Source organism: Anser cygnoides, chromosome 1, assembly GCF_040182565.1.
Source record: "Anser cygnoides isolate HZ-2024a breed goose chromosome 1, Taihu_goose_T2T_genome, whole genome shotgun sequence".
Classification (NCBI taxonomy): domain Eukaryota; kingdom Metazoa; phylum Chordata; class Aves; order Anseriformes; family Anatidae; genus Anser; species Anser cygnoides.
The window spans coordinates 67,965,574-67,990,991 of NC_089873.1; the positions used below are offsets into that span (position 1 = coordinate 67,965,574).

At 42.1% G+C, this 25,418-nt stretch overlaps 1 protein-coding gene across 3 annotated transcripts in view; it reads left to right on the plus strand.

Moving 5' to 3' along the window:
• The first annotated feature begins 642 nt into the window (after window positions 1–642).
• PTPRO (protein tyrosine phosphatase receptor type O) overlaps window positions 643–25,418 on the plus strand; it is a 155,484-nt gene continuing 130,708 nt past the window's right edge. The window contains exons 1-2 of one of the 3 annotated variants that reach the window (XM_066999087.1): window positions 972–1,084; window positions 25,230–25,392. Coding sequence is in view for 2 of the 3 variants with exons in the window: in XM_066999070.1 (XP_066855171.1) it covers window positions 884–1,084 (201 nt within the window). In the remaining variant the exon portion in view is untranslated. Of the gene's footprint in view, window positions 1,085–25,229; window positions 25,393–25,418 lie in introns of all 3 variants that reach the window. The other 2 variants (XM_066999070.1, XM_066999076.1) reach the window with 2 other exon arrangements.

The window sequence follows — 25,418 nt, forward strand, 5'->3', positions numbered from 1 at the left end:
GGTTATAGCTCAGACAGCTGCACCAAAGATGTATACTGGTGGGAGTGAGACAGCAGTCAGTTAGAAAAAGCTGCTGATGTAGGGTTTTGGTTCTGGAAAGACCATCTTCGTATTGCTGGTGGTGGAGTATGTTTTTTGTTGTTGTTGTTGTTGTTCTGGGAATGTCTTACTAAGCAAGACTCTTGCAAAGAGGAATAGATTGGCCATACTCATGGTTATAGACAGCCCCGAAGGAGCAACTGAGGATGGGGGGATGTGGTCTCAGCTTTCTCTGTGCGCCCCTGTAACTGCTGGTCCTGAGCACCTGATGGGACAGGACGAGGCATTACCCCCCACACCCCTTGCAGGCTCAGATTTGGACCTCGTTGTTTCCACCCCCCGTGTGTGCCGCTGGTAACCGGGTGCTGACTGCAGCTCCGGGACCCCCGTGCGGGGCTGGGGGTGCTCGGGGACAGCGGCTGGCCCCGCACCCGGGCATTTCTGTCCCCCGCTGGCGGGGGGGAGGACGGAAAGAAGAGGCTGGGCAGGGAGTGCGTGTACGGCTTCGCCCGCTTTCTCTGGTGGCGGGGAGGGGAAGGGAGGCGCAAGAGGAGCGAGGGCGGCGGCTGCGGACTCCCAGCCCCAGGGGGTCGCCTTTCACCGGGTGGGGACCGCGGAGCCGGGGCGGGCGGACGGCTCTCCCTACCCCTTCCCGTGCAGCGGCGAGATCGCCAAAACTCCTGGGAGGGAGGGGAGACACCCCCCGCTGCCGGCACCGCCGCCTCCTCTTCCTCCTCCTCCCTCTCCTCCTCCTACTCCCCCCGCCGCAAATCCCAAATAAAAGGGCGGGGGGCGGCGGGATGCGCCGCTCGGCGGGGAGGTCGGCGCCGCCGCCGGCCGCCTGATGCTGCCGCAATTCGCCATTGCCGGGCACGGCTCGGAGCCGGGCGGAGGCAGCCGAGGGGCAGAGGCGGGGGGCCGGGGGGCAGAGGAGCAGCAGCCCCCCCCGGCCGGCCGCCCCCCGATGCCCGGTCGCCGCCGGCGGGGAGCCCAGGGGGGGCCGGGGGCCCGCTCCTGCCTCCTCTGGCTCTTTGTGCTGCTGAAGGTAAGTGCCGGGAAGGGGAGGGGGCGCCACCCACACTCCCCCCCCCACCCCCCCGCGCCGCCTTTGTGTGCTCGGCGGCTCCGCGGAGGCAGGGGCTTGGCTCCGGCCGTCCCCGCTTTGTGCTCCCGAGGGGGGCCGGTGGGGGGCTACGGGGCGGCAGGGGGAGCGCAGGCGGTGCCGCCCCTCGCTGGGCGTCCCGACGGGCGAACAACCCTCCTCGCCGTGCCCCCGAGGGCGAACACCCCCAACCCCTCGGGCCGTCTGCAGTCGTGCCCCCCCCCCCCGCGCCGAAAGCCGCCGCCCCCCTCGTTGCGAGCTGCGCCCCGAGCTGTCCTTCAGCACCGCGGGGCCGCCACGGGGCCAGCCCGGCGCGGCGGGCGGCCCCCTCGGGCTCCTAGGGGCGGCGGCGGTGTCTCCCCCCCGGGAAAAACACCGTGAGGAAGGTGCTGACAAAGGCGGGGGGGGGGGGGGGGCGCTTGCTCGGCTGTTGCAGGATTTAGCGCCGCTTTCGGGGGTGCTGCGGTCGGACTCTGCCCATCTCCTGGGCGCGTCAATTTTTCAAAGTTCTGCTTAATACGGCGAGCTTCGTTTCTCGTGATTTTTTTTTTTAATTATTATTATCTTTACGTGGTCGATCTTTAATGGTTCCTTACTCACATTTAATATGCTTTGTGTAACTTCTGAAAGAAAACACCCAGGCGAATAGCACTGATTGTCAGTGACATTGCCCCAAGCCACGGTATTCTGCTCTGCTAAAAACTTTGTTGTATATTTGTCAGTCACTGCTAAGGAAAGCTCTGCAGCTAAGGACCTGACTTTTTGGTCTCTTACAAGTGTGCATGTTCTATGGAAATTAGCAGGGCTCCCTGTGCGAATAAGAGTTTGCAGGATCATGTCCTAGAACAGCAGTGGTGTCACTCCTAAAATTGACATTGCATTGACAGAACTATTTAAAGGGAAGCTTTCACAGCATCTGTTCACATATAGTAGTCAACTGTCAGCTGTCTCATTTTCATAACTGCTGAAACATACATTTATGCAAGATGAAATGTTAATATACCAACAAAATTTTGTTTCTTGGAATTTCATGGTGGTGGTTGTGTTTTTCTTTTTCTCTTTTTTTTTTTTTTGTGGGAAAGTAAGTCTGGGGACAGCATGGCCCAGCATAAAGCTGAAGGAGCTGCAGTTAATTTCTGTTCTAGTTTGATTCCTAATACAGAAGTGGACACACAGTTTTAAGTAGCTGTTTTAATTACTGTGGTAAAACAAGACAGGAAATAAGTAGTATAAATTTGTAAAACCCTATCTTTGTAAAATAAATCTCAAGAAACGTGGTAAAGGTTTGAAGGCAGCCAAGGCCTTAGGTTTTCATTTGGTTGGAAAGTAACCATAACTTATGAACCAGATAAAACTGATCCCATGAGCCAGATGTATCCTCCAGTCTGTAGCTCAAGAAAACCTGGGACTGGAAGGACAACAAAAGCTGAAGAAAAATGATGATGAGTATTGGCAGAATTTTGTAGTGTTAGAGAAGGTGAAGCTGTACTTCAAGATGGATGTGCATCAGTAATGCCATGTGTGACTAGTTTATGATTTTGGTTAGATTGCAAACCTGCATATATTATTTTTTTTCAGTGACAAATAATTGAAAATAATTTCAATACAAGGTATTTCCTTAGTTTTCTGCTGTATAGTTATGCTAACTTGTTGAAGAAATACTAAATTTATCCAGCCTTGAGTTACTAACTTCCAGGTAAACTATTGATTTAATTTAATTGAGAAAGCAGCTGTATTTGGCTGATGAATCTGAAGTGGGGCAACACTGAGGCTTGTATGCTTGCTGTTTTAGCATTAGCAGCCCAAATGGCACTTGCTAAGCTGTATCTGCTCGATGTGGCCTTAATGCCCATCTGGCAATTTTTAAAACCACCAGCAAGCTTTGCACAGTGATAAAACTGCTCAAAGCACATTTTTCTCTTTCCTCCACATGTTGTGGTTCATGGTGTAACGCAATAGTGCCAGCTTGTTTCAAATCCTGACACTGTCTGCAGTTGCTGGTATGGACAAAGTGAGATCAAACAGTGATAATGCCCACTGCAAGTTCACGTGCCTGATTGTTGCCTACGGGCTAGTAATACTTAGCTCTTCCTTTCACAGCGTAATGAGTCCTGTCCTGTGCTCCAGGACAGTACCATAATCTTTTCTGTAAATAACAGCAATATGATCTTGAACCCTTATTCTTTTTCTTCAGTGTTTCAGTTTCTTATGCAAAGTCTAGTTCAGAAATGAGCAGGAGAAAGGCATTGTTTGTGAGGTCAGCTATTCATATGGATTTACACTACCTGGGAGAGGAACAGCATTACATCTTGCTTCAGCAAAAAGCTTCCAAGCATTCTGCTGTAGGAGTCTTACTGACTTAATTTATTGCCCTTTTAAAATGGTTCTGTATTCTCCAGTGTTTCAGTCTCTGGGTGGCTGGAAGGCATAGTCCTTAGCAGCTTGCTTTGTAATTGCCTCATTTTGGTGTGGCAGAGGCATGGCTGATCACATCTGAAAGGAAAAGCTGTACTTCAGCTAAACAAATAACAGTAAAAAGGACAAGGGGGCTGGTTTTAAACTAGAAAAGGAGAGATTTAGATTAGACATCAGGAAGAAATTCTTTGCTGTAAGGGTAGTGAGGCACTGGCACAGGTTGCCCAGAGAAGCTGTGGATGCCCCATCCCTGGAGGTGTTCAAGGCCAGGTTGGATGGGGCCTTGGCCAACCTGATCTAGCAGGAGGCATCCCTGCTCATGACAGGGGGGTTGGAACCAGATGATCTTTAAGGACCCTTCCAACCCAAGCCATTCTATGATTCCATTTCCTGGTCGCGCTGATGATTATTTTTCTCATCTTTTCTTACTGCAATCTAGCAAGCTTCCTGTAGTCACATCTACACAGAGCTTTGACCAGATGGAGTTCTGCCCTGGATTATGTGACCAATATGTCAGATATCTCATGCTGTTAGGAGCTTGCACCTGTGTGATTTTGTTTTCTTGCTGTGTTATGTCTGGGGGACAAGGTAGAGTTAAGGGAGGGAACAAAATTATCTTAAAAATGCCAAACCTATTGCTGGGACATCATTTACAATGTGTTATACCTCTAAGAGCATCTGACCAATGCTCTCATTAGGAAAACTTTAAAAAACAGGTTGTCCATGAATGCGCTAATTAGGATGAGTGACACTCATCAGGAAGACTATCTACAAATACGGGGGGGGGAGAAGCCATGTTTTATTTCTAGGAGACTGAGGTCTTTGGATAATGGTTCTATATATGCTCTTCAGGCTTCGTATATAATGCAGCAAAACCCTCTTTTTTCTCCTAACAAGGACAATTTTTCTGTCTAACAGGGTAGATTTTTGTCCACTACTACATCTGTTCATGGAGCTTGGTATTGTGAAGTCTAAATTCAGCTTCACATGGATGAAGATCATAGAATCATAGAATATCCCGAGTTGGAAGGGACCCATAAGGATCATCGAGTCCAACTCTTGGCACCGCACAGGTCTGCCCAAAGTTTAGACTATGTGACTAAGTGCACAGTCCAATTGCTTTTTAAATTCAGACAGGGTTGGTGCAGTGACTATGTCCCTGGGGAGCCTGTTCCAGTGTGTGACCACCCTCTCGGTGAAGAACCTCTTCCTGATGTCCAGCCTAAACTTCCCCTGCCGCAGCTTAACACCATTCCTGCTGGTCCTGTCACTGGTGTTTACAGTAAATAGGTCACCTGCCTCTCCACTCCCCCTCACGAGGAAGCTGTAGGCCGCAATGAGGTCTCCCCTCAGCCTCCTCTTTTCCAGGCTGAACAGGCCCAGTTCCCTCAGCCGCTCCTCGTATGTCTTCCCCTCTAGGCCCTTCACCATCTTTGTCGCCCTCCTCTGGACACTCTCCAACAGTTTCATGTCCTTTTTGTACTGTGGTGCCCAGAACAGCACACAGTACTCGAGGTGAGGCTGGACCAGCGCAGAGTAGAGAGGGACAATCACCTTCCCTTGACCGACTAGCGATGCCGTGCTTGATGCATCCAGGGTACGGTTGGCCTTTCTGGCTGCCAGGGCACACTGCTGGATGTTCATAGGGATCTAGGTGCTCTAAAACTTCATTCAACACAGCCTTACTGATGAAGTAAATGTGGTTTTATTCATGTAATTTTCAAGAATGTTTGCATCTAATATTAGTAATCTGAACCAAAGATCAAACCATCAGGATACTCCTTCTTTCTCTAGGAGAAACTGCTTTTTAAGAGAGAGAGGCTGATTTCACATCTGAGAACCCCCACACTTCACCACTGTTTTCTCCTGGACAGAAAAGAAATGGACATTTAGAGAATTCTGTTATGGAGTCCCTCTGGAATTTCTTACCTCTCTTAGCAATGCTGACCAAAGCTCTTATTGAGAAAACAAGTCTGTTTCTTCCTCATGACTGTGTCCTAGCAGTGTCAAAGTAAGCAACTATCTCAACAGTTCATTTGAAAAGCATGCTCTCTTCATAAACATACTTTTTTTTTTTCCTTTTTTTTTTTTTTTTTATAAATGAATGGTCATCCTTAGCTCAAAACTTCTACAGGTCAATCTCTACCTCCTTTCATTATTTTCATGGATTATTTTTAGACCAGGGTGGTTCTAAGGGGCAAAGCTAATGAAGAGGATGCTAGGGTGCCAGCTCATATTCACAGAGCTGTAGTAAGCACTTGCAAAACCCTCTCTGCCAGTGGAATAATCTGCTATTACGCTCCAGCAACTTTCTGGTTTCATTGTAGTGATAGTGTACCATCAAGAAAAGATCTTTCAGCCCTGCAAGGAGGCATAAGCCCCACGCTCAAACTGTAAGAGGTCAAAAAGGCAATTTCTAAATAGCATCACTACAGTTGGAAGCTGCATGCAAGGGTGATTCCTCGTTTGGAATAAGACAGGGACCATGCTGAATAAAGACTTACCTGTTGAACAGCCATAGGATGGCATTAAAGGGCTCACAGACAACATGCTGTCTGAACTTCAGAAGTCAAATTAGTCTCTGCTTTCTGCTGTCACGTTATAGTGCAATCCAGGTAGATCATGAAATGACCGTTGAAAGTGTCAAAGTTTTGTCTAAATCTGTCTTGCTATTCATTTTACTAAATGGTTTCAGTTCTGGAGAAGGGAGCTTTTATTACTTGGCCATATGGGATAGGATGATTAATGTCAAAAAAAAAAAAAAGCATTGGAAATAAGTACTTTTGCTGAACAATTTAAAAGGATCATAGTTAACTTTGCATGTTCTTTAAAATTATTTGCCTTTTCTCCTGGAGAAGTATATATCTTCATAAGCACTCATCCTATAGTAAATTAGTGACTGTACTTCCATGACTCCAGATTTTAAATATTCTGTTCTTGCAGTAAAATATAACTGGCTGCAAAGTAAAGAAAAAAATCACTTTGATAAATGTAAAAATGTCTTAAAATTAACATCTTTACACAGAATTTACTACATAGGTTTATGCAGTTCTAGGATGACAAACTGTTCAATAAATATTCAAAGACTGAGAAAAGAATTGGACATTCATTAAGGTAAGCTGGACCATTTCATTACTTGTATAGTGGTAAAAAGGAGCTGTCATGCCAGTCTATTCTTGTCCACTCTTCTGTTTCCAGGCCTGAGTTAGTTATCTGATAGAGAAAAATTTCAAGGGAAAATATCCAGTATGGAGGGATTCTGTCTGCAAGAATATTGGAGGAGATTTAGGTTGCAGTCTCATCTGTGACTTATCCAAAGTTAGTGAGTTGCTGCCATTCAAGATAAACAATTGTCATCCTTCTTTTACTGGATCACAGCCATTGTGCTCCTGAAGACCTTAGGCACTGCACAACAAAAAATTAGGAGCACAAGTGAAGCTAAGTATTAATCTTGAGCAAGTAGGTGCAATACTGGATGCTGTGTACCTACCTTTGAAGTGTCACTGTGGGAGACAGTGCTTGGCTGGACATTTTGCCTTTTCCACTGGAGGCACTTAAATTGCAGAAAACATTATGACTTAGGTGAGAAAAAGTGAAGAGAATGGTTTATTGATATGTTCTGCACACAAAAGCCATTTTGACTTTTCTGTTAAGCTTCCATCAATGTATAGCTGAAAAGAGAGGAATCTTTATGAAAGAAATGTGGCAACATGTACTAGCTGCCACGTGTGCAATGCGTAACAGATGAATAGAGAATGGGAGATAACTGAAACAGAAAGGTTACCTTGCTTTTCAAAGCACTGTGTGATCTTGAATGAATACGGCCAGTGAAGGGAGCAACTCAAAAGGAAGAAGACTGCTTTCTTTACAGTAAGCCAAATGTGATGCACAGTGTTTCATTTCTGGAACCCCTTCATTTTTATGCTAGGAAATTACAGTTGCTTTTTAAATGAAGGAGTTCCAGAAATAAAATGATATGCATCGTGTCTGGCTCACCGTAAAGATAGCACGTTGTACCACAGCAAAAGTAGTATGTGCTGTGCTCAAATTGCTGTGGTTATTTTTGCATTCCGTTCAGTCAGATGCATGTGTTTGGAGAAGAAATACTTTACAGTAACCATCAGTGATAGGCAAGTTGGTGACACAGCTGATCGTAACAGGGAGGAGAGCTAGCAGGTAATAAGCTCAGCTTTCAGTATGCTGATCTTGAGATGACAGCATGGACGAAAGAGAATGTGGGTTACGAGCTGTGACTGAGAAGAAAACATAATATCGGGGTGGAAAAGTGTGAGTGGGATGTCTAAGCATGGGGATTGAGCACTTCAGAGCAGCTGAATGAAGGTAACAAAAGTCAATAACTCTCTGCTAGTAGTTTAGGCAGAAGTCAACAATTCTGTGCTGTTTTAAGCCAGTCAGAGATTTAACATGTGATGTAGCTGCTTGGCAGATAGGAAGCTCTTGGAGGAAAACAAACAACAAAATAAAACAAATCAACCAACCAACCAAGAAAAAAAAGCAAAACAAACAAAAAACAACCACCAAACACCTAAATTCCTTTTTAAGTACTTTGGGATAAACAGATAATTTTGCCTGTCAATCTAACAGTTATGATTTTGAAGTGATTGGGCCTCAGTGCTCTTTAGGAGGTAGAGGCATGGGTCTTGTAGTTGTGTCAGCAGGACTTGAACAAACTATGGCTGCTTTGTGTGCTATAAACCTGCAGGTCCCCAATTTAGTTATGGTGACTTCCAACTATCTATTGCAAAGGACAAGGGTCTTTGGGAAAAGAGAGGTAGGTTCTGTTCACTGTCATCAATTAGATTAGAAACTCCTTCAATGTTAAGAGCTTTTTAATCATTTCTTTTTAAGCTAGACTCATACTAAAGTCAACCAAAGAAGCTGCTCTTTGAGGCTGAGAGGAGTCCCCAGAGCAGACAACAGACCATCCTAGTTGTCTTGTTACCTGTGTGTAATTTGCTCTTTGGCATGTGTCTGTTATCCACACTCAAGCTATTCAGGGTCATTTACTCTCTTGTCACAAAGCCGCCATTTTAATATGTAAAGTCTTTTCATTAACCTGTCAGACAAGAAGAAAAGGTCTAGTTCCCATTCCATTTGCAAACAGCAAAGAAACTTTAAACTCAAGTAAGAAAAAACAATGTAACAAAATATATATGTATATTAAAATCTGGTGAGGAACAGTAGAGAGCTTTGGTAGAGGGGGAGAAAAAAAGACCAGAAAGAACGCTAATTAGTGTTTTCCCAAAGTACTGAAAAGCAGATTTAAGAAAAATGAATATTTTCCAACAGCAATGAAATTAATTTATTTATTATTTGCTTAGCACTCCTGTGCCTAGCTTTGTTCTATATGCAAAATATCTGCAGGCTCTGCCTGAAGTCTGAAAGATAGACACATCAAAATAAGGATGCTCTAGATAAGCAAGAAGTGATTATCATATATGCCAGTTGCTGGTATTCTCCAAGGGGCAGTATACCTTCCAAACAGAAATAAGTCACAATTGCTTCCTCCAGGAGCTGAGTAGAGTTTTTTGTTGTTTTTGTTGTTGTTTGCTGCTTTTGTTTCTATTTGGTATTGATTTCTACAGGATGTTGCTCATCAGAGCTTCTGGACATTTACATCAGTTTAAAACTTCAAAAAATAATTAATAATCAATGTGACTTTAATCCCTTCTAAGGGAACCCATTAACCTACACAAAAATGCTCTAGCTTGCAATAGTATCATGAAAGTAACTGTAAGCAGGGCAAGAGATGAAAGACAGAAACATCACTTGGAGACTTTTTTTTTGAGAACTTCTATTTAAAACAGAGAACATAGCTAATATTTTATGGCTGTCTGCTTACTGTAAGTTAGGAGGTTTGTCTTTTAATAATTTTCTTTCTCTAATTTAGCTGCCCCTTCCTAATCTTGTACTGGTATTATCTTGAGTCATCAGTGTCCAGTTCTGAGGAAAAGATTATGATGTCACAAAATCAGTACCGGAGGATTCTATATTGTAATCCCTTTTCAGGGAAGTTCATTAAATCAATGCATCTCCTTCTGTGAGTAGTGACTGCAGAATCAAGCCCTCTAATTTTGCTGTGTGAAGGAATAAGAGCAGATGGGATGGGATTTTTACATAATTAACTAGCAGTTATTACATATATTAAGAAAAATTATGATGTTTTCTGAAGAATAAATGGATACATAGTGAATACTTAAGTGTATGTAAAAATGATCATTGGTATAAAATTTATTCCTGGTGGATTACAACATAATGTGTTAAATCAAAAACACTTTTATAATTTTAAATCTCTTTTTTGAAAACCAGCTCAAGACTACATAGGCTACAAAGTCCTGCCAGGTTTCCTCAGCTGCATTGTACGAAAATATGAAAGCTACAGAATGATAATGCGCCATATAGTGTCACCAGCATTTAAGAGAAATGGAGACGCTCCATGAATATGGATAATAATGTTGTGATCTCATCTAATGTTCATGTGCAACACTGACCTCTGTTAGCTGGAACCAGAACTGCCGGGTTGCCTCTAATTCTTATGATGCTGGGAGCTATGAGGGAGTCTACTGTGCTTCTGGGAATGTATCCAAAGTCCAAACGAAGTCAATAAATGTCTTTATGTTGCCTAAAATGGGCTTTGGATCAAGCTGTAGCGGGAAGATCTGCAATCTCTGCCAGGTGATACCATGAAGCTTGACATACATCACAGAGCTTGCCATGATGCGCCATTGACCTTGGGCTTGCTGCAGTGTCAGTAGTGCAAACTGCAGACCACAAGATTGTTCTGATTTTTGGAATCTAAAAGTTTAATAGCTTAAACTCCAATTTGGATAAATCTTAAACAGGCTTCTCTCTTAGGGAGTAGCTGTATTGACAAGAATCGGTGTGTTGTAATCCAGCTGCTGGAGCCAGTATAAGAGGAGCACACTTGACTGCTTCTGTTCTTAAAAGAGGAGCTTCTTTGTAGGAAACTTAAGTTATATAACTAGCACTAGGCAAAAAAATAGGGTGTTTTCTTTTTCTAGGCAGAGCCATCAGTATCTTCTTCCTCTTCCTCAGCCTATTTCAGGAACAGCTCAAATAAGAGTTCTGGTTTAAGTTAATTTCAACACGCAGCCACTTGCTGGCATTGCAGCAAGACACATAGATGAATGGAAAACAAGTTCTTGATCAAATACCAGGTACACACTCAAATATGGATCTGGACAGTGCAGCTGTTTCCTTTCTCTTTAATAGGCTAGTGCAGTCAAAAAGTGGCCCCCAAAACAAATGCTAATATGGGGTGTTTGAACTTCAGAACATGAACGTCTATCCTGCTGTGCTCAGGTACAAGGTAAAGCCAGCCATTATTTCCCAGACTCTTTCACATATTTGGTTTTCCCTCCTTATATTTTGTCTTTAATGACTTGAACTTTGCAAGATGCTTCTTGCAAAGCAATGTGCCGGAGACCAGTTGACAGTGGCAGATGTGCTTGATTCTGAGACCAAAGGGTTTTCATGTGGTGGCAAAACAGACTAGCTATTGGATACCAGCTCTTCCCAGTAAGTGTTACTACACCAGGTGATGGACGTCAGCCAGTCAGGAAAGCAGTAAGCCTCCAGGTTGAGGAAGTAAACTCTGAAATGTCCCTTACATGGTGCATAAGCATTCAGCTTGGAGTAGAGGTAGAATGCATTCCTTATGGTCTCACCAGCATGACTAGAATAGTTGCAGCTGATCTTATGTCATTCCTACTATAAGTTTGTTTGAGGACATTATGAGGTTAGGAGATAAAATGGAAAATAAATAAAGCATTTTGGAAAATGCCAGAGCATATCTTGGAGGCTTTGTCTGTCCCAATTACACATGGTTAATTCTGCATCTCTTTTCTTTCTGTAGCTAACCTTTAGTAAAGACATGGCCTGTTTGGGGGTTGACTTTTCTAATAGTATTTTGTAATGACTGTACAGGATCAACTGTTCATTGTCAATGTGTACCGTGGGAGAAACTGACCTCCTGATTAGGGTGTTACAGTTTCCAAATAAATTATTGGTTTTCTTTTTTTTTTTTTTTTTCCTCCTGAAGATATAGACTTGTTGCCCTTATAAGATCCTTATGAGTACTAGTTGTATGATTAAAATATATGAGAGCTGTAACTGTTGGGATCAATCTTGCCATTGAAATGTCTAGAATAATGTAATATGGTTTTCTGAGCTGGAGGTTCATCATCTATACATTTGTGGCTGCTGTTCTTTATGGTTTATGGTCTCATCTGGTGCTTAGCAGAAAAGAGCCTAATTTCCTCATGCTTATCCCCAGTGCAACCGCCTCCTGTGCTGAGAGTCAACAACGTAGCACAAGCAGGCTTGCAGCAAGCAGTCTTGGCTTTCATTGCTATAGGCAAGTACTACCATGTAGGACTGCCTGTAAATGCAGGGATAAGGCCACAAGTCAAAACCAGGAAATGATTCTTTAAAATAAATATATATGTTTATTAAAAATGGTGAGGCACATATCACTGCCATGTTACAAGCTGGTTCTAGTGTGGTTGGGTATCGCTGGACAGCTTTGTTTTGCTGCCTGCGCTTTGGGCTGTCTCATGGAAGTCTGCTGGCTGGCTTTAAGCTGGTAGTAATACTGATGTTCCTACTCCCACTGCATAGCTCAGAGGGCACATTGACCATCTATGGCCTGCAAGGAAAAGGGGAGCAAGAGGCTGCAATGAGCCAGTTGAAAAAAAACAGGCAATTCAGAATTGTCCCCTGGTTGACAGCAAAATAGCAAATGGCACGGTACAGAGGAGGGTTGCTGTTGCTGTGTGAGGATGTAGGGATGTGAAACTGTTTAGAGCCATGGAGCAATTTAGCCTTAAAGTGATGCCTGGAGACCATCTGGGCCAAGACCAGTCTCAAAGCAGGGCCAGTGTGTCAGGGACTCAGGGCTGTGACAGATGAGTTTTAAGTATTGGCAAGGACGGAGACTGCACCACCTCTCTTGATGACCTTCAGGGGCCCCAAATGAAATGAATGACAGTCAATTAACTTCTTTAAAAATCATGGATTGGGACTTGAAAGAACATGAAACTGTCTTATTAACCTGAATATTTTTTTTAATCATTAACAAATTCATTTTAGGCTATCTTTCTTTGTAGAATTTGAAGCTCTGGTTTACAGTCACTTTCACTTCTGCTGAAGTCTGCTGATTTTGTTACATTCTCTTGCTCCTTGGAGCTTGAGCTTTAAATATAACATCAAGGATAAAATTCTCAGTGCTGTCGTTGTTAGAATGTGCCTTAATTATCACTTAAACTTTCTGCAGAGTCAGGCAGGTATCTGCCATCACTGCACATTCATTTCACGGGTTCACATTTCTTAAGAAGGATTTTTTTTCTTCGTCTGACTTACATTTCTGGGAGGAGAATCACTGTTTCATATGTTTTACAAGTTTGATTCTTTAGCATGCAGGAAAACATTCAAGCTTCACTGCAGGAGTACTGTTAAGTGACACAAGTTAACGGGTTTTGGAGCAGGGCTGTCCTCTCTGTCCTGGCTGGTTTAGTGCTGAAGTAAAGAAACCAGTCATCACTACGTGCAGTTAAAGAAACTTGCAAAAAAAAAAAAGTCAAAATGGAAAAATATATATCTAAAGTGAATATGTGGAATCAGTTCTGGAAATTTCCCTAACACTCTTTTTATTGATTAATGAACCACTGCTCCTAAATTCAATACAAGATTAAAGGTACTCAATACAGTTAATGAGCTCCAAAGGAACTGTTACTTTGGACTGTAATTACAGCTTCTGCTGCCTGACTCTGCATCTCACTAGCATTTTATTACTAATGATTTGTTATGTCAGAGGGGAGGATGAGTTTTGTGATTCATTAGCATTTTCACAGGTTTTGCCACGAAATTATGGGAGCTCATACTTTCAGTTGTTTACTTGTCCATGCTAGAATACAGATTCCTTTATTCTGCATCGCATGGTTTAAAAAACAAAAACAAAACCAAAAAAAACCTAAACCAAACTGCTCCCCAGGATTAAGAAGCTGCTAAGGTGGCTGCTGCTCTGTTGTCCTCACTTTCTTCAGTTCCGTTCCAGGACTCCTGATTTTTAAACAGTGTCACTGCAAAAAAGTTTTTTGCTTATAGTTTTAAAAAGTCAGGTCTTCCAGTGAAGAACACAAAACCTTATTTTACTGTTCTCAAAAAAAAAAAAAAAAAAACTCATATAATCTGTTGGATAGGCAAAATGATGCTTTTTCCCTGAAGGCTGTACAATGCCAGATTTAATTTATTTTGGGAAGAAAGAAAAACTATTCTGTGGAATGTGCTTGCCACTTGTGAAGTGGAAGTGTCAGCAGGAAGTGTGAAGATATCCTGCAGAACAGAGTTTACACAGAATGAGAAGAGTTTATAGAAAGAGGCAAAACTACTGTACCTCTTTATATTTAGCATAAAATAAATGGATAGAAGGGATTTCAAGATGTCACACACGGCCAAGAGTAGATCAGCTGTGCTCAGACTATGGGTTCAGAAAGTTTGCTTTTCTAATCCCAGCTCTCTTCAAAGCTAGATTTAGCTGTGCTGGTCTCTCTGGCCCTGCTGTGCAGGGAAGGTGGTGAGAAAGAAGAGACCCCGAGGTTGCGGTGCGTGATGCTGTGCCCAGCAGAGCTACAGGGCATGTGGGAAAGGGGCTCTGGGTTGACGTGGCACAGAGCACCTCACTTGCAATGCAATTTAAATGCACAATTTCAGCTGATATTAGTAATTCAGAAAACTTATAAATAATTTAAATGGTGATGGTTGGACAATTTCATTCCATGTGGATACAGGAGTTTCACATGTACTCATTTTCCACAGCGTATTGTTTCTTTGTGTCTTTTGCAACTTCAGAGAATGAAGTCTAGTAATGTCAGATCATTCCTGGTATTGTTCCTTCATAGCTTTGTCTGGAAATGCTGCTCCCTATTCCTACAGATGACTGGATGCCCAGTGTGGATATTTGTGGTGATACTGAAAAGTACTCTGCATTAGGCAATGAGGCCCAGTCAGAAGGAGGGGAAGCAGATGTGCTGCAGAGATGTCTGCATCCCACACCTAGGAATGCATGCGCTATGCTAAGAAGGCTAATAGAGGGTGTCCCCTTCTGCCACGTGATAAATCCATCTCTTTGCTGTCAAAAGTAGCTGAAGAATGGGAGCTTTGGGATTTTTCTCCACTGAAATGGTCTAGTCTCCTTTATTTCCTTTCCCCTTTGTATATTGGCATATTCCTTCTCTGCAAGTATTTATCCAAAGTCTTTACTTGGCGTGTCAGACTAAAGGTCATACCCATTTTTTTCTCCTCTCCTTTTTTTTCCCCTCTAGTCTCTCTGTTTTGAAATATGTCAAACTAGATAACGGATGATTTCTTCTGGTGCCAGAAGGCCTTCACAAAATGCATATTAGGGTTTAGCATTTGTTTTGTTTTTTGTTGATTTTTTTTCCCCCCTGTATCTCAGTGTTTTCAATTTGTACGCAGAGCCATCCTCTTACCATGAACTCCTATGTCCAGAGCTGAGGATTATGTTCTTAACCAACATATGTACTTAGCCTGAAATACTAAATCTGTACTACTAGAGGAATAGAAAGACGTTATGGCTAAAGGAGCTATGTCAAAGTAACCAGTCAGATCAAACTATAAATTGTTTCTGGTGAGAGGCAGGATGAAGATACTCACTGAATGTTTGAATCCCCTACTGGTACTAACTCATACATTTAAATATTGTTATTCTGATTGTGAGGTATGAAACAAGTATATTCTTTTGCTTAAAAAAAAATAAAAATCAATTTTGTGACAGTGATGGAGGAGTCCCTGTGGATGCCATTTTCCAAGGCTTGGAGAGGTTAGCAGTGGCCAAATTTTGGGAGCTTGTAGCACAGGGACTGTAGAAGCAGAGGGTGGCAGTGGCATAGTGAATGTGGGCTATTCCCCACCCCTTCACTCATCCCTGGTAGCCCAGGAGAAGTACCTGCAGGGCTCAACCTACTGGTGTCCCTGTCCTGAGCTGTCCCTGTTACAACAGCCACGTTTGGGTAAGAGGAGGAGAGGGCACAGAATACCGCACTTGGCTTTGTAACTCCCCCCATAGTATGCCAGGAATTGCCTACTGATGTTGGCTGTTGGCATATACAGGTGCACCACAAGGATGGCTTCAGCACAGTGGTGGTGGGAACCTGCCTGGGAGGACCCCTCTGCCTGTATGTCCCAGTCTTACCTACCCATGTGCCACACCAAAGCAGGCTTGCTAACATCACCTTGCTAACAGAGCTCCTCCATGCCTGCAGTTCTGCTGAGGAGAACGGTGCTCTATCTTCATGTTTGCAGAGAAAGATGCAGCTTTTCTATCTGGAGGCAAGGTGGCAACACCATGCTTTCAGTTGGTTCTTTCTCTTTGAGGTCATTTGAGGGAATGGGCTCAAGTTGCACAAGAGGAGGTTCAGGTTGGAAATGAGGAGACATTTATTCTCAGAAAAAGCAGTCAGGCATTGGAACAGGTTGTCCAGGGAGGTGGTGGAGTCATCATCCCTGGGGGTGTTTAAGGAAAGGTTGGACCTGGTGCTTAGGGACATGGGTTAATGGGTAATATTGGTGGTAGGGGGATGGTTGGACCAGATGATCTTGCAGGTCTTTTCCAACCTTAATGAGTATATGATTTGTCAGGAGGAAGCAGATGCTGTGTCCTCCTTGGCAGTGTGACTGACCTGTGCTTGTGCATCCGTCTCTGATATGCAGCCAGTGCCAGCCATAGAGGAACTGCTATGGTACCTCAGCTCAGACGTTTTCTGAGGGCTTGCGTTACAGTTCACATTGTCACATCATCATACCAGTGTTGACTGGTACCAACGATGCTGGTGGGGAGCTTAACAAAGGATAACCAGCAGGCTAATCTTGTGAAAGCAGGGCTCTGTGCTGGAGGGGAAGAGGAAGAGCAGCATCTTGTTTGAGGGTTAAAAATAAGTCCTAAGAAAATGCAGAAACAATGAATCTTTTCCTTTCTGTTTCTCTCATGAATTAAATACTATTTTTTTTTACAGTAATGGCAGAGTGTGTGGATGTTTTATTTATTAATGCTGTGCAAAAAAATAGTGTGAAGGATGGGTCTTCTGAATGCTTGAGAAGTAAAACAACAACTTGAATTGACCAACAAAATATATTTTGTAGTTCTTGTTAAGACAGAAAAGCACAGGCAGCTTCCCAGCAAATACTTCATTTCTCCAGAAAGAACACTTCAATCCCAAGCTTTCAGCCCTCTTTACGTGTAAGAAAAATAGAGGGAGGAATGGTCAGATGTGTTTGTTTTTTTCAAAGAATAAAATGCTAGCCAATTTCTCACACTTATCTTTTCTAGTGTTTGTCCCCTGGCTATTGTTTCCTCGTCCTCTTTCCTCTCCAGCCTGCTTCTTACCCTTCTACTTCACCTGTGCTCTCCTCCCACGCTGCTCAGTGATGGTTCCCTTCCACTGGCACTTCACCCTGCTGGAGTCTACAGGGCTCCAGCATTGAACGCACCCTCCTCAGCTCACTGGCAGCACCACCTCTCTGAAGTATTTTGCTTTCCTCTCGAAGTATGTGAAGTTATATTTCTCCACGAAACATTTTGGCTTGCATTTTTGTAACATTTGTAGGAAAGGGTTTTCTACGCCATTTGCAGGCATTTAGCAGAGCTCAGTAGTTAACTTCCAGTGGAATGCTAAATAGTCACAAAAAGACTATGATTACATGAAAAGACTGTTTTAGTGAAAATAGCTACTATTCAAATAGAGATCAGATTTCATAGGAAAAAAGTGGGCCAATTACTCTGCTTAGTCACCTACACTGTGAATTCAAATGAACCTCATCAAAAGCTATGGTGTTACACTGATTTTACCAAATACAACTAAAACCAACACTAGTCCTTGTGACTTTCAGCTCAGCTGGCCATAGCTATGCCAGGGTTATTTCTCTTAAAAAATATTGTATTATAATATTAAAAAAATGGGGCTTCAAATCCTTTTAAAATTATTATTATTATTATTATTTTTTAATTTCTTTCACCTTTTCTTGGAAAGCATTTAACAGAAGTTTGTTGGGGTCTTTTTTTGTCTGAATTACACACATTCCTTCCATTAATCATACTCCGGGCTTTCTGGCAGATAAATTAGTCTTCTTCTAAGCCAGGACAGCTTGATGGCCCATAAAATTGATTTCCTAGGACTATTGCTGTGGCTTTACGATTTACATCAGGACTCCCACTAAATTCTATACCCATAATTACTAACAGTGTTGCTTCCACAGAACATATTGGGATTTAATCTGTCACATTATTAGGAAACAGCAGTGCTTTCTCCGGAAGGTTTTTGTTTTTCTTGTTTTTGAATATCACTATTATAAGTTCATATACTTTTGCTAGAAAACTAGTCAATTCACCATTTTGTGAAAGCAAATAGCTAATGAACTAGAACCACAGAAGCCTGTTTTGTGCAGCGTGTCTTCAAAAGATCTCACTGGAGGTTCCTAGTCTATAGATGGAGAGCTGGTGGGTTGGCACAGGCTCTCGTGTAAAAGGAATTGAATGATATATGTAAGCTACAGCTGCAGGGTGGTGGAGGGCCCTTTCCAAGGGAGATGTCCCTCTCATGGCACATAATCTCTGTGCCATCACTGGTGTGTGCCATGCAGGCGGTGCAGCTGGGCTGGTGGTGTTGGTAGAGTGTTAGGTGACATAGGTCATGTAGTAGCAGAAAGGGTCTGAGATGAAGCAAGGCACAATAGGACAAATGAGCAAGCCTCAGGTGGAGATGCTATAAGTCACGTAGCTTTGCAGCTATTTCTTCTTTTTCCTTTCTGAAATTTTGTCCCGGCACATTTACACTGTTTTGTGAATCTTCCTGAGTTTCTGGATGTCTGCTAGTCAGGCTGGATGCTGCTTGTAGGAGCTACTAGGGCTCTGGAGATTTCTATAAGCAGTGGGTCCAGCTTCCTCAGTGTGGAGGTGGCTGCTTGTGTGCAAGATGACTTACAGAGTTGAGAAGAAAATGTTGCCTTTATGCTTCTGAATACATCAGGAAGCATTGCAAATACCTTCAAAAGGATCTGTGCATGTGTTTCTGCACAAGTCCAGCAGTGCAGTTTCTTTAGTCCTGAGCAGTAACATGACTGCAGGTGGACCAGCGAAGCAGTAGCTTGCTTCCATGGAAATTTGTCACTCTTTCCACTATATTTGCATGTATAAATGTGGTGGGACTGTGAACAGACAAGGGCCTTTTCCTCCCAGCACCTGTTTGCAAGTGTAGACCTCAGCTGAGCACAGTACATAAGGCTGGAATGTGTGACTTCAACAAAGTGACCCATATCACAAGTCCTGGGGACGTTGTTAGCTACTTCGCTAAAGAGGGGTGGGAGCACTTGCTCTCTTGAATGGCGATTTTTACTTCAGACTGTCTTGCAGGCCTCAGAGCTGACTTGGGTATTGACTGCAAGAATGGCTTTGTGATGAAGATAGTGGTTTCCAAAATACAGCCTCCATGATGACATCACCTTGTGTTTAGTAGCAGCACTTATTACAGTGATGTTAACTCTTAGGTTCACCTGGCTCTTGTTGCTTCATCCTAACATCCTGGGGCTGACTGTACCAAAGACTGCTGCAAGTCCTCTGTGCATCGTTATCAGCGATGTCTCTTTTTTCAATTATTATTATTTTATTTTTCTAAAAAACACACATATAGATAACTTTGCTCCCCCGAATGAGCGGGAGGCAGGTGTACGGTAATTTGAAGTTTCAGATATGTTTCATCTTGTGAGTATTTCAACACGTCTTACATAGTTGGTTTGTGGGAAGTCTTAGGAAGGTTATTGGGAAAAATGGGTTCTGCATCAGTGAAGGGCTTTATAGTCCTGTCCTGAAATTAGTGATGTAATTGTGTGCTGGGACTACTGCCTTTCACATACTGTAACAGATTTTCTTGGTTATCTTTGTGAGTGGGGAATAAGGATAGCCAGTAAAGGATGGTGGAAATTTTGTTGAAGACCAGACCAATTTTACCCATGGGAGTTCTTTCACATTCTTGTCATTTCAAGAACTGATTCATCACTGAGTAAGAGTGTTCTAAGTGCATGGCATTTGTCAGTTGAAGAAGAGTCTGGAGTTGAAACACGTTTGAAATATCTGCGATTATTTAGTAAATAAAGCAACATAAACTACAAGCATTCATTTGGTCAGCGAACTGATTCCTATTATATTCCTGCATTGACACAGCCTGAGCACTCAGAATATCACTGCTATAGAAGATCTGTAGGGCTCTTAAATGGTTTGACAGCGATACTACTGTAAAACCTTGCTTGACTGCACTTTGGTGAAGTACGGTTTTGCACTGGAAGTAGTTATTTTTAGGTTCATACTTCAACAAAGACAGGAAGTTCAGATTACCATGGGACAAAGGATAATTAAATCCTGGCACCTAAAGGTACTGAGAGGGGTAGAGAGAATTAGCACTAGTGTTCATGTACTTGTTAATGTCTATCTCATCTCTATAGGAAAATGAAAATTAACAATGCAGTATTTTATATTGTAATGGTTCTATACCTGCATTTAATTGCAGATTGTAAACCATAAATCTTATCTTCCTGTAATTAATACAGAAATGAAGATAATGAGTTATATTTTCTAGTTGTTTTTTATAATAGATGTACACATCCTTTCAAAACAGTTTATCCATAATTGATTTAAAAAAAATCTTTCTCATATTAGTCCGTACATTTTTTAGAGGTGTAAGGTGGGTCCCAGAAAGAATGTGTTCACAGAGTTTGGGATCTAGCTGCAATTCATATCTATACAGCTCACCTGGCATATATTTCTGAAACCTGCCCATGTCATGCACAATGCACTTGCAGAGAGGGGAATAGGATCCGGGAGAGAGAACTGCTGCCTGTGCTGGCTACAGGAATGAGTCAATCAATGAGTACAGACCAAATTTCAGTCACAAGTAATGCATTAACATTGGTATTATTCCATCAGCATTGCCCTTCTGCAGTAAAACTAAAGGAAGTTCACCTTTTTAATTGTATTCAGATTTATAATTGAGCATTTTGAGTGATGGCTTCATCTACTGCAAGCAAGGGGAAGTGATTTACAATGTATGTCAGCAGAACATTGTTGTATGAGGAAAGATTAACAATCATCATTTCAGGCTCAACAATATTTATAATTCTAAATTGTCTGTTTTGATGCAAATATTCTGTCTTAAATACTGTGCTCTGTCTTGATTAGGTAAAATAATCCTTCCTTGCTTGGGTAGCTCAGTGAATTAGTAACTGGCCCAACATCTGCAGGATCATGCTCCTGCATTGCTTAATCTATATTGATTGTAAAAACTAAAAAAGAAAAAAAGAAAAAAAATGTTATTTTACATATGCAGCACGAGCAGTGTAGGTTCAATTTTGAATTTTGCCATCTGGCTTTGTTTCCACTTATTCATTTCATGAGGCTTCAGAAGGCTTGGATGAGACTTTCCCTGTCTGAGTGGAGGTCCAGCCAGCCTCTTAGACTGCCATAAGCGGAGTATAGCTTCTGAACTGCTCTTTTTGGGAATTTAGAAATGCCCTTTAGAAAGAGTGCACATGGAGAGCTAGCCTGTGAAGCTTCAGCCTGACCCAACGCACCAGAGACCAAACGAACTGAGCAGGTTCACACAAGTGGGGGCAAGATCTGGGACTGCGTGTCCCCGCGCTGGTAGCAATTACTCACTGGCCCTTTGGCTGGATAGGCCTGCAGTGCAATCTGGAGATGTGATTACATCTGAGGTACTTCTTCCTAAATCTGTTTTAGTCTAATCGGGTCAGCTACTGCTAGCAGCAGAGCTGCCGTGATGCAGGCTGCACTCGCTGCGTGTGCAGCCATGGAGCAGTCTGCACAGAAAAATGGTGTTTCCATGGCTCCGGAGCTGGCAGGCGCGGGGCCAAGCTGCCTCTCGCATGTGTAATCCTGTTAAACTCAGTGGGACTGCTTCCACGAGCAGAAAGCATCAGAATTGGTCTGCGTGCAGCATAACCATATTAAAATTGTTTGCCAATGAAGCGCAGCTGCATTTGCAATGGGAAAGCCTGGGAGCAATGGATAAGCAGCCTGTGTTGGCATCAGGTCTTCTCGTCACAGATGGAGAAACTGCTTTCTGGTACCTCTCCATGGCAGCTGAGGCTTGTGTTGGGGGGAGAGAGATGTTTTGCCCCATAGTAGCCATTTAGGACGTGTACTTTGCTGTCCAGTCAGTGGAGGGGAGGGTATTGCTCGTCCCAGATGCTGAATATAGGTGCTAAGGTGCGATAACTTACCCTTCAGACCCGGCCATCCCAGTCCAGATAGCACAAATCCAACTTGCTTAGACCAGATTCCCAAAATTTGATTTATTAGAGATGGAGATGGGATGAATCCAGCAACAAAACTGGAGGTGTTCTGGTTCTGGTCAACCCCTGGCATCTGGGATCACTTCTGTGGCCAGGTTTCTGTGCCCTGCTGACTCCTCTGCCCCATGTGACAGCATGGGGAGAAGGTATCTGGGGCCACAGAGACCACATTAAAACATTGTTGAAAGTTTCCTTTCATCCTTGAATACAGAATTTCAAATGAAATTTCATTTAAAAGCTTTCTGTTACCTGGAAAAGTGAGGACTATGGTGTTTCTAGCAGTATATGACAAGACCTTTGGGGGCTTTTTGTACTTCAAAAAATCATGACATTTTGAGTATTGACAACAACTTCAAACTTCATTAACACAAAATTGCTTCTTGGATTTTGATATGTGGTGCTGAAAGGATGGATGTCTGGAAACATTCTACCTTCATTTTTCCCCATTGTGCAAGAAAAAGCTTCCAGCTGTTGGAGAGAAGGGTTATTAGTATTTTCTGAATGCCAGTTTTCTTCCCCTGTCATTTTTGTTTCTGCCCCCTTTAATACAAGGAGAAATAAATGATTGCATTCTGTGTCAGTCTACAGCATTGCCAAAACCTGAGGTTGGATTTGCACAGAGTTCAGAGCTGATATTAGAACGTTTTCTTTAATATTTATTAAGCACCACAGTGAAACTTGCCTAGCCTCTGGTTTCGCTGTGATTTTGAAACTCATGTTAGACTTGTTGGATGTTGTAACTGAAGTTCATATCTCTTAAATGCACCTTTCAGGCTGTGTATGAGTTTATACTGCAGAAAGCAGATGAATTTCACTATCTCTTGTTCATGAAAGCTTCTGGGTAATTTCAGCAGTTTTGAATGAAGTCATTTGGACTAAGGTTTTCAAAGCCCTTTGTGAGATTTAGAAGAACATTAATGGAAGGTGAATATTAAAGTTTCAGCCCAATTTTTTAAATCCAGAATTAACTTCTGCTTCCTTTTATAGTCAGGATTTCACTCTGAAGTCTTAGTGACGATGACTGAAATCTAATTGCTCTTATTTCCCTTCTGTATGTTATGAGTTGAACCAAGAAAACCTGGATGAAACAAAGAAATTCACGTTAGTGACTTTCCACTTAGTTTTTTGGATGCACAGAAGAGTTTGGCCAACACTTTTGGATAGTGTTTCCATTTCAATGAGCACTTATTCTCTTATTAGTTGTAAAAATACTGAAAAAGCATGAGAAACAATTCTCTTGCTAGTAGGGAGAAACTGCCTTGAATTGCATAAATTTGTGTGTCCGAACTATTAGTCCAGAGAGTCTGAAGAGGCATACAAACTCTGAGTTGCTTATCTAACCTATTAAAAGGATTGTCCTTCTTATATCAATACCCTTTAATCTTTTGCATCCAAGAACAAGGCTTTCTTGTGAAGAAGAAAAAAAGTCTGACAGCCTGTGTCTGGGATATGTTATAATGTACCTATTCAAGCTGTGTTTACATTACTTGTCTAGAAGTAAACAGAGGGGGGCTGTCACACTCCTGATGTCCCTATTCTCTCCAAAATATTTAAAACCTTAACATGTGAACTTTTTTTTTTTTTTTTTAAATCTAACTTGATTTTTAGAGGTGATATAAAGCCAAGTGATTACTCAACTCTGACTATGTAAAGCATTGCCTGCATTGGATTCTCAGTATTGCAAAACAAGAGCATAAGACTTGGCATGCAATTACAAGGTAATTTAATATATAAGATTCCAGTGTTTGGATCTCCACAAAGCGTAAAGGTTTCACAAATAATTGGTATTGTTCATTGTATTGTTGTCTATAGAATCTTCTTGTACTTAACTGCACAGAACTAATCAAGAAAATGTCAATTGTTTTGGTAACTGGTTGATTAGATATCTCTACAATTTTTTACTTGGTGTTGTCCACAAAACACTTCAGAATTGGCACAGAGATGTCGTGTTAAGTTGTAGTAGAAACAGTAATACCATCAGTTCCTTCTGTGCTTTGTCTGGTCATTAAAAATTAATGTCATATGAAAATGTATTGATAAAGCATCCTCCTTATTGCTAGTAAATTTAAATATGAACTCCAGAAGAAAAATCAGCTTTAAAGTGCTTTCTTTTTCATCTGTGTATTTACTTAGGTGCTTCATGCAGCTCACAGTGAAACTGCATTGTTTCACTTCATATTCCCTGCTGCTTTCCATTTAGTAACTTTAATTGAGTTCATTTACTTTTTTGATTCTCATGATTTAACGTGCTGTTGTGGCAGTTCGTTTATACAGAAGAAATTGTGTTTTTCTTGTTCATGTGTTTTTGTTATGTTCTTTAAATGTAATCGATGTTCCTAAAATATTTGTGTTCATGTCAAGCTGCATAATGTTTTTCTTGTTCTCTGACTTTGTTACTGTTGCCATTGTTTTATAAACCACAGATTTCAGACTCAAAGAAATTGATACACACCCTTTGAAAGGCTGAAATTAGTCTGTGAAATGCCATGTGATATGGACTTGACAGCTCTTTGAAAGAAACAAGGCTCGAGATGTAGCTTTCACAAATCCTCCTGGATGCAATCCGCTTCTTGTGCCTTGGTTGCAGGGAAGTGGGTCAGCAGACTGTGCCAGCGGATAAGATATGTGGATAAGATTCTTTGGCTGCTTTGTTTTGGGGAATGGGACAGATCTGGTTTTCTTCTCTTTTGTCACAGGCAATTTTATTTTCTAGATTACTGGTTTAGGCTTCTTAATCCTTTTTAAAATCAAAATAACACATTGCTTTTATTACAAGCTGTACTTGCTATATGTATTGATATACATGCAGTAAGAAATATAGATAAAATAGTGTGGGTACAAAAAAAAAAACACTCTCAAGTACTGCTTGATAATTAAACATATGTCAAGACCCGTAAGCTGTTAAATTTCATGAAGTAATGCCTGAATCCTATGGTAATATGAATTAAAAAAATAAATAAATCTTGAATAACCTGAGTGGCTAGGAATGTTTTTTCTCTCTTCAGAACTGAATAATAGCAGCAGTAAATGAATAATAGCTAATACCCATGTGAATATTTCAATTTCAGCTGCCAATCTTGCACTCCTTTACAGAAAGGAATAAGTAGCATTTATCACTGGGTTTATTGGAGGGAGCTTGCATACATACCGCGTGGTTGGTTATAATTTTTAGGGCCATCACTCAGTTTGGCTTGATAGTAATTTAGCGCATGGGAATCCTTCTCACTTATGTTGCTCTTCCCTTTCCTAACATCAGAAATAAAGAACTGTGTGACTGACTCCAGAACATCATTTATATGGAAAAGGCCACGTTTCCTTCCTGCCCCATGCTTCTACCCTCCACCATTGTTGCACCTCTGGGCAGACAGAGCTGTAGCTGCTTACCAGGGTGGTGAAAACTGGACTTGTCCCAGGGATGGGTAAGTGAAGTGCTTCTTCTGCCAGT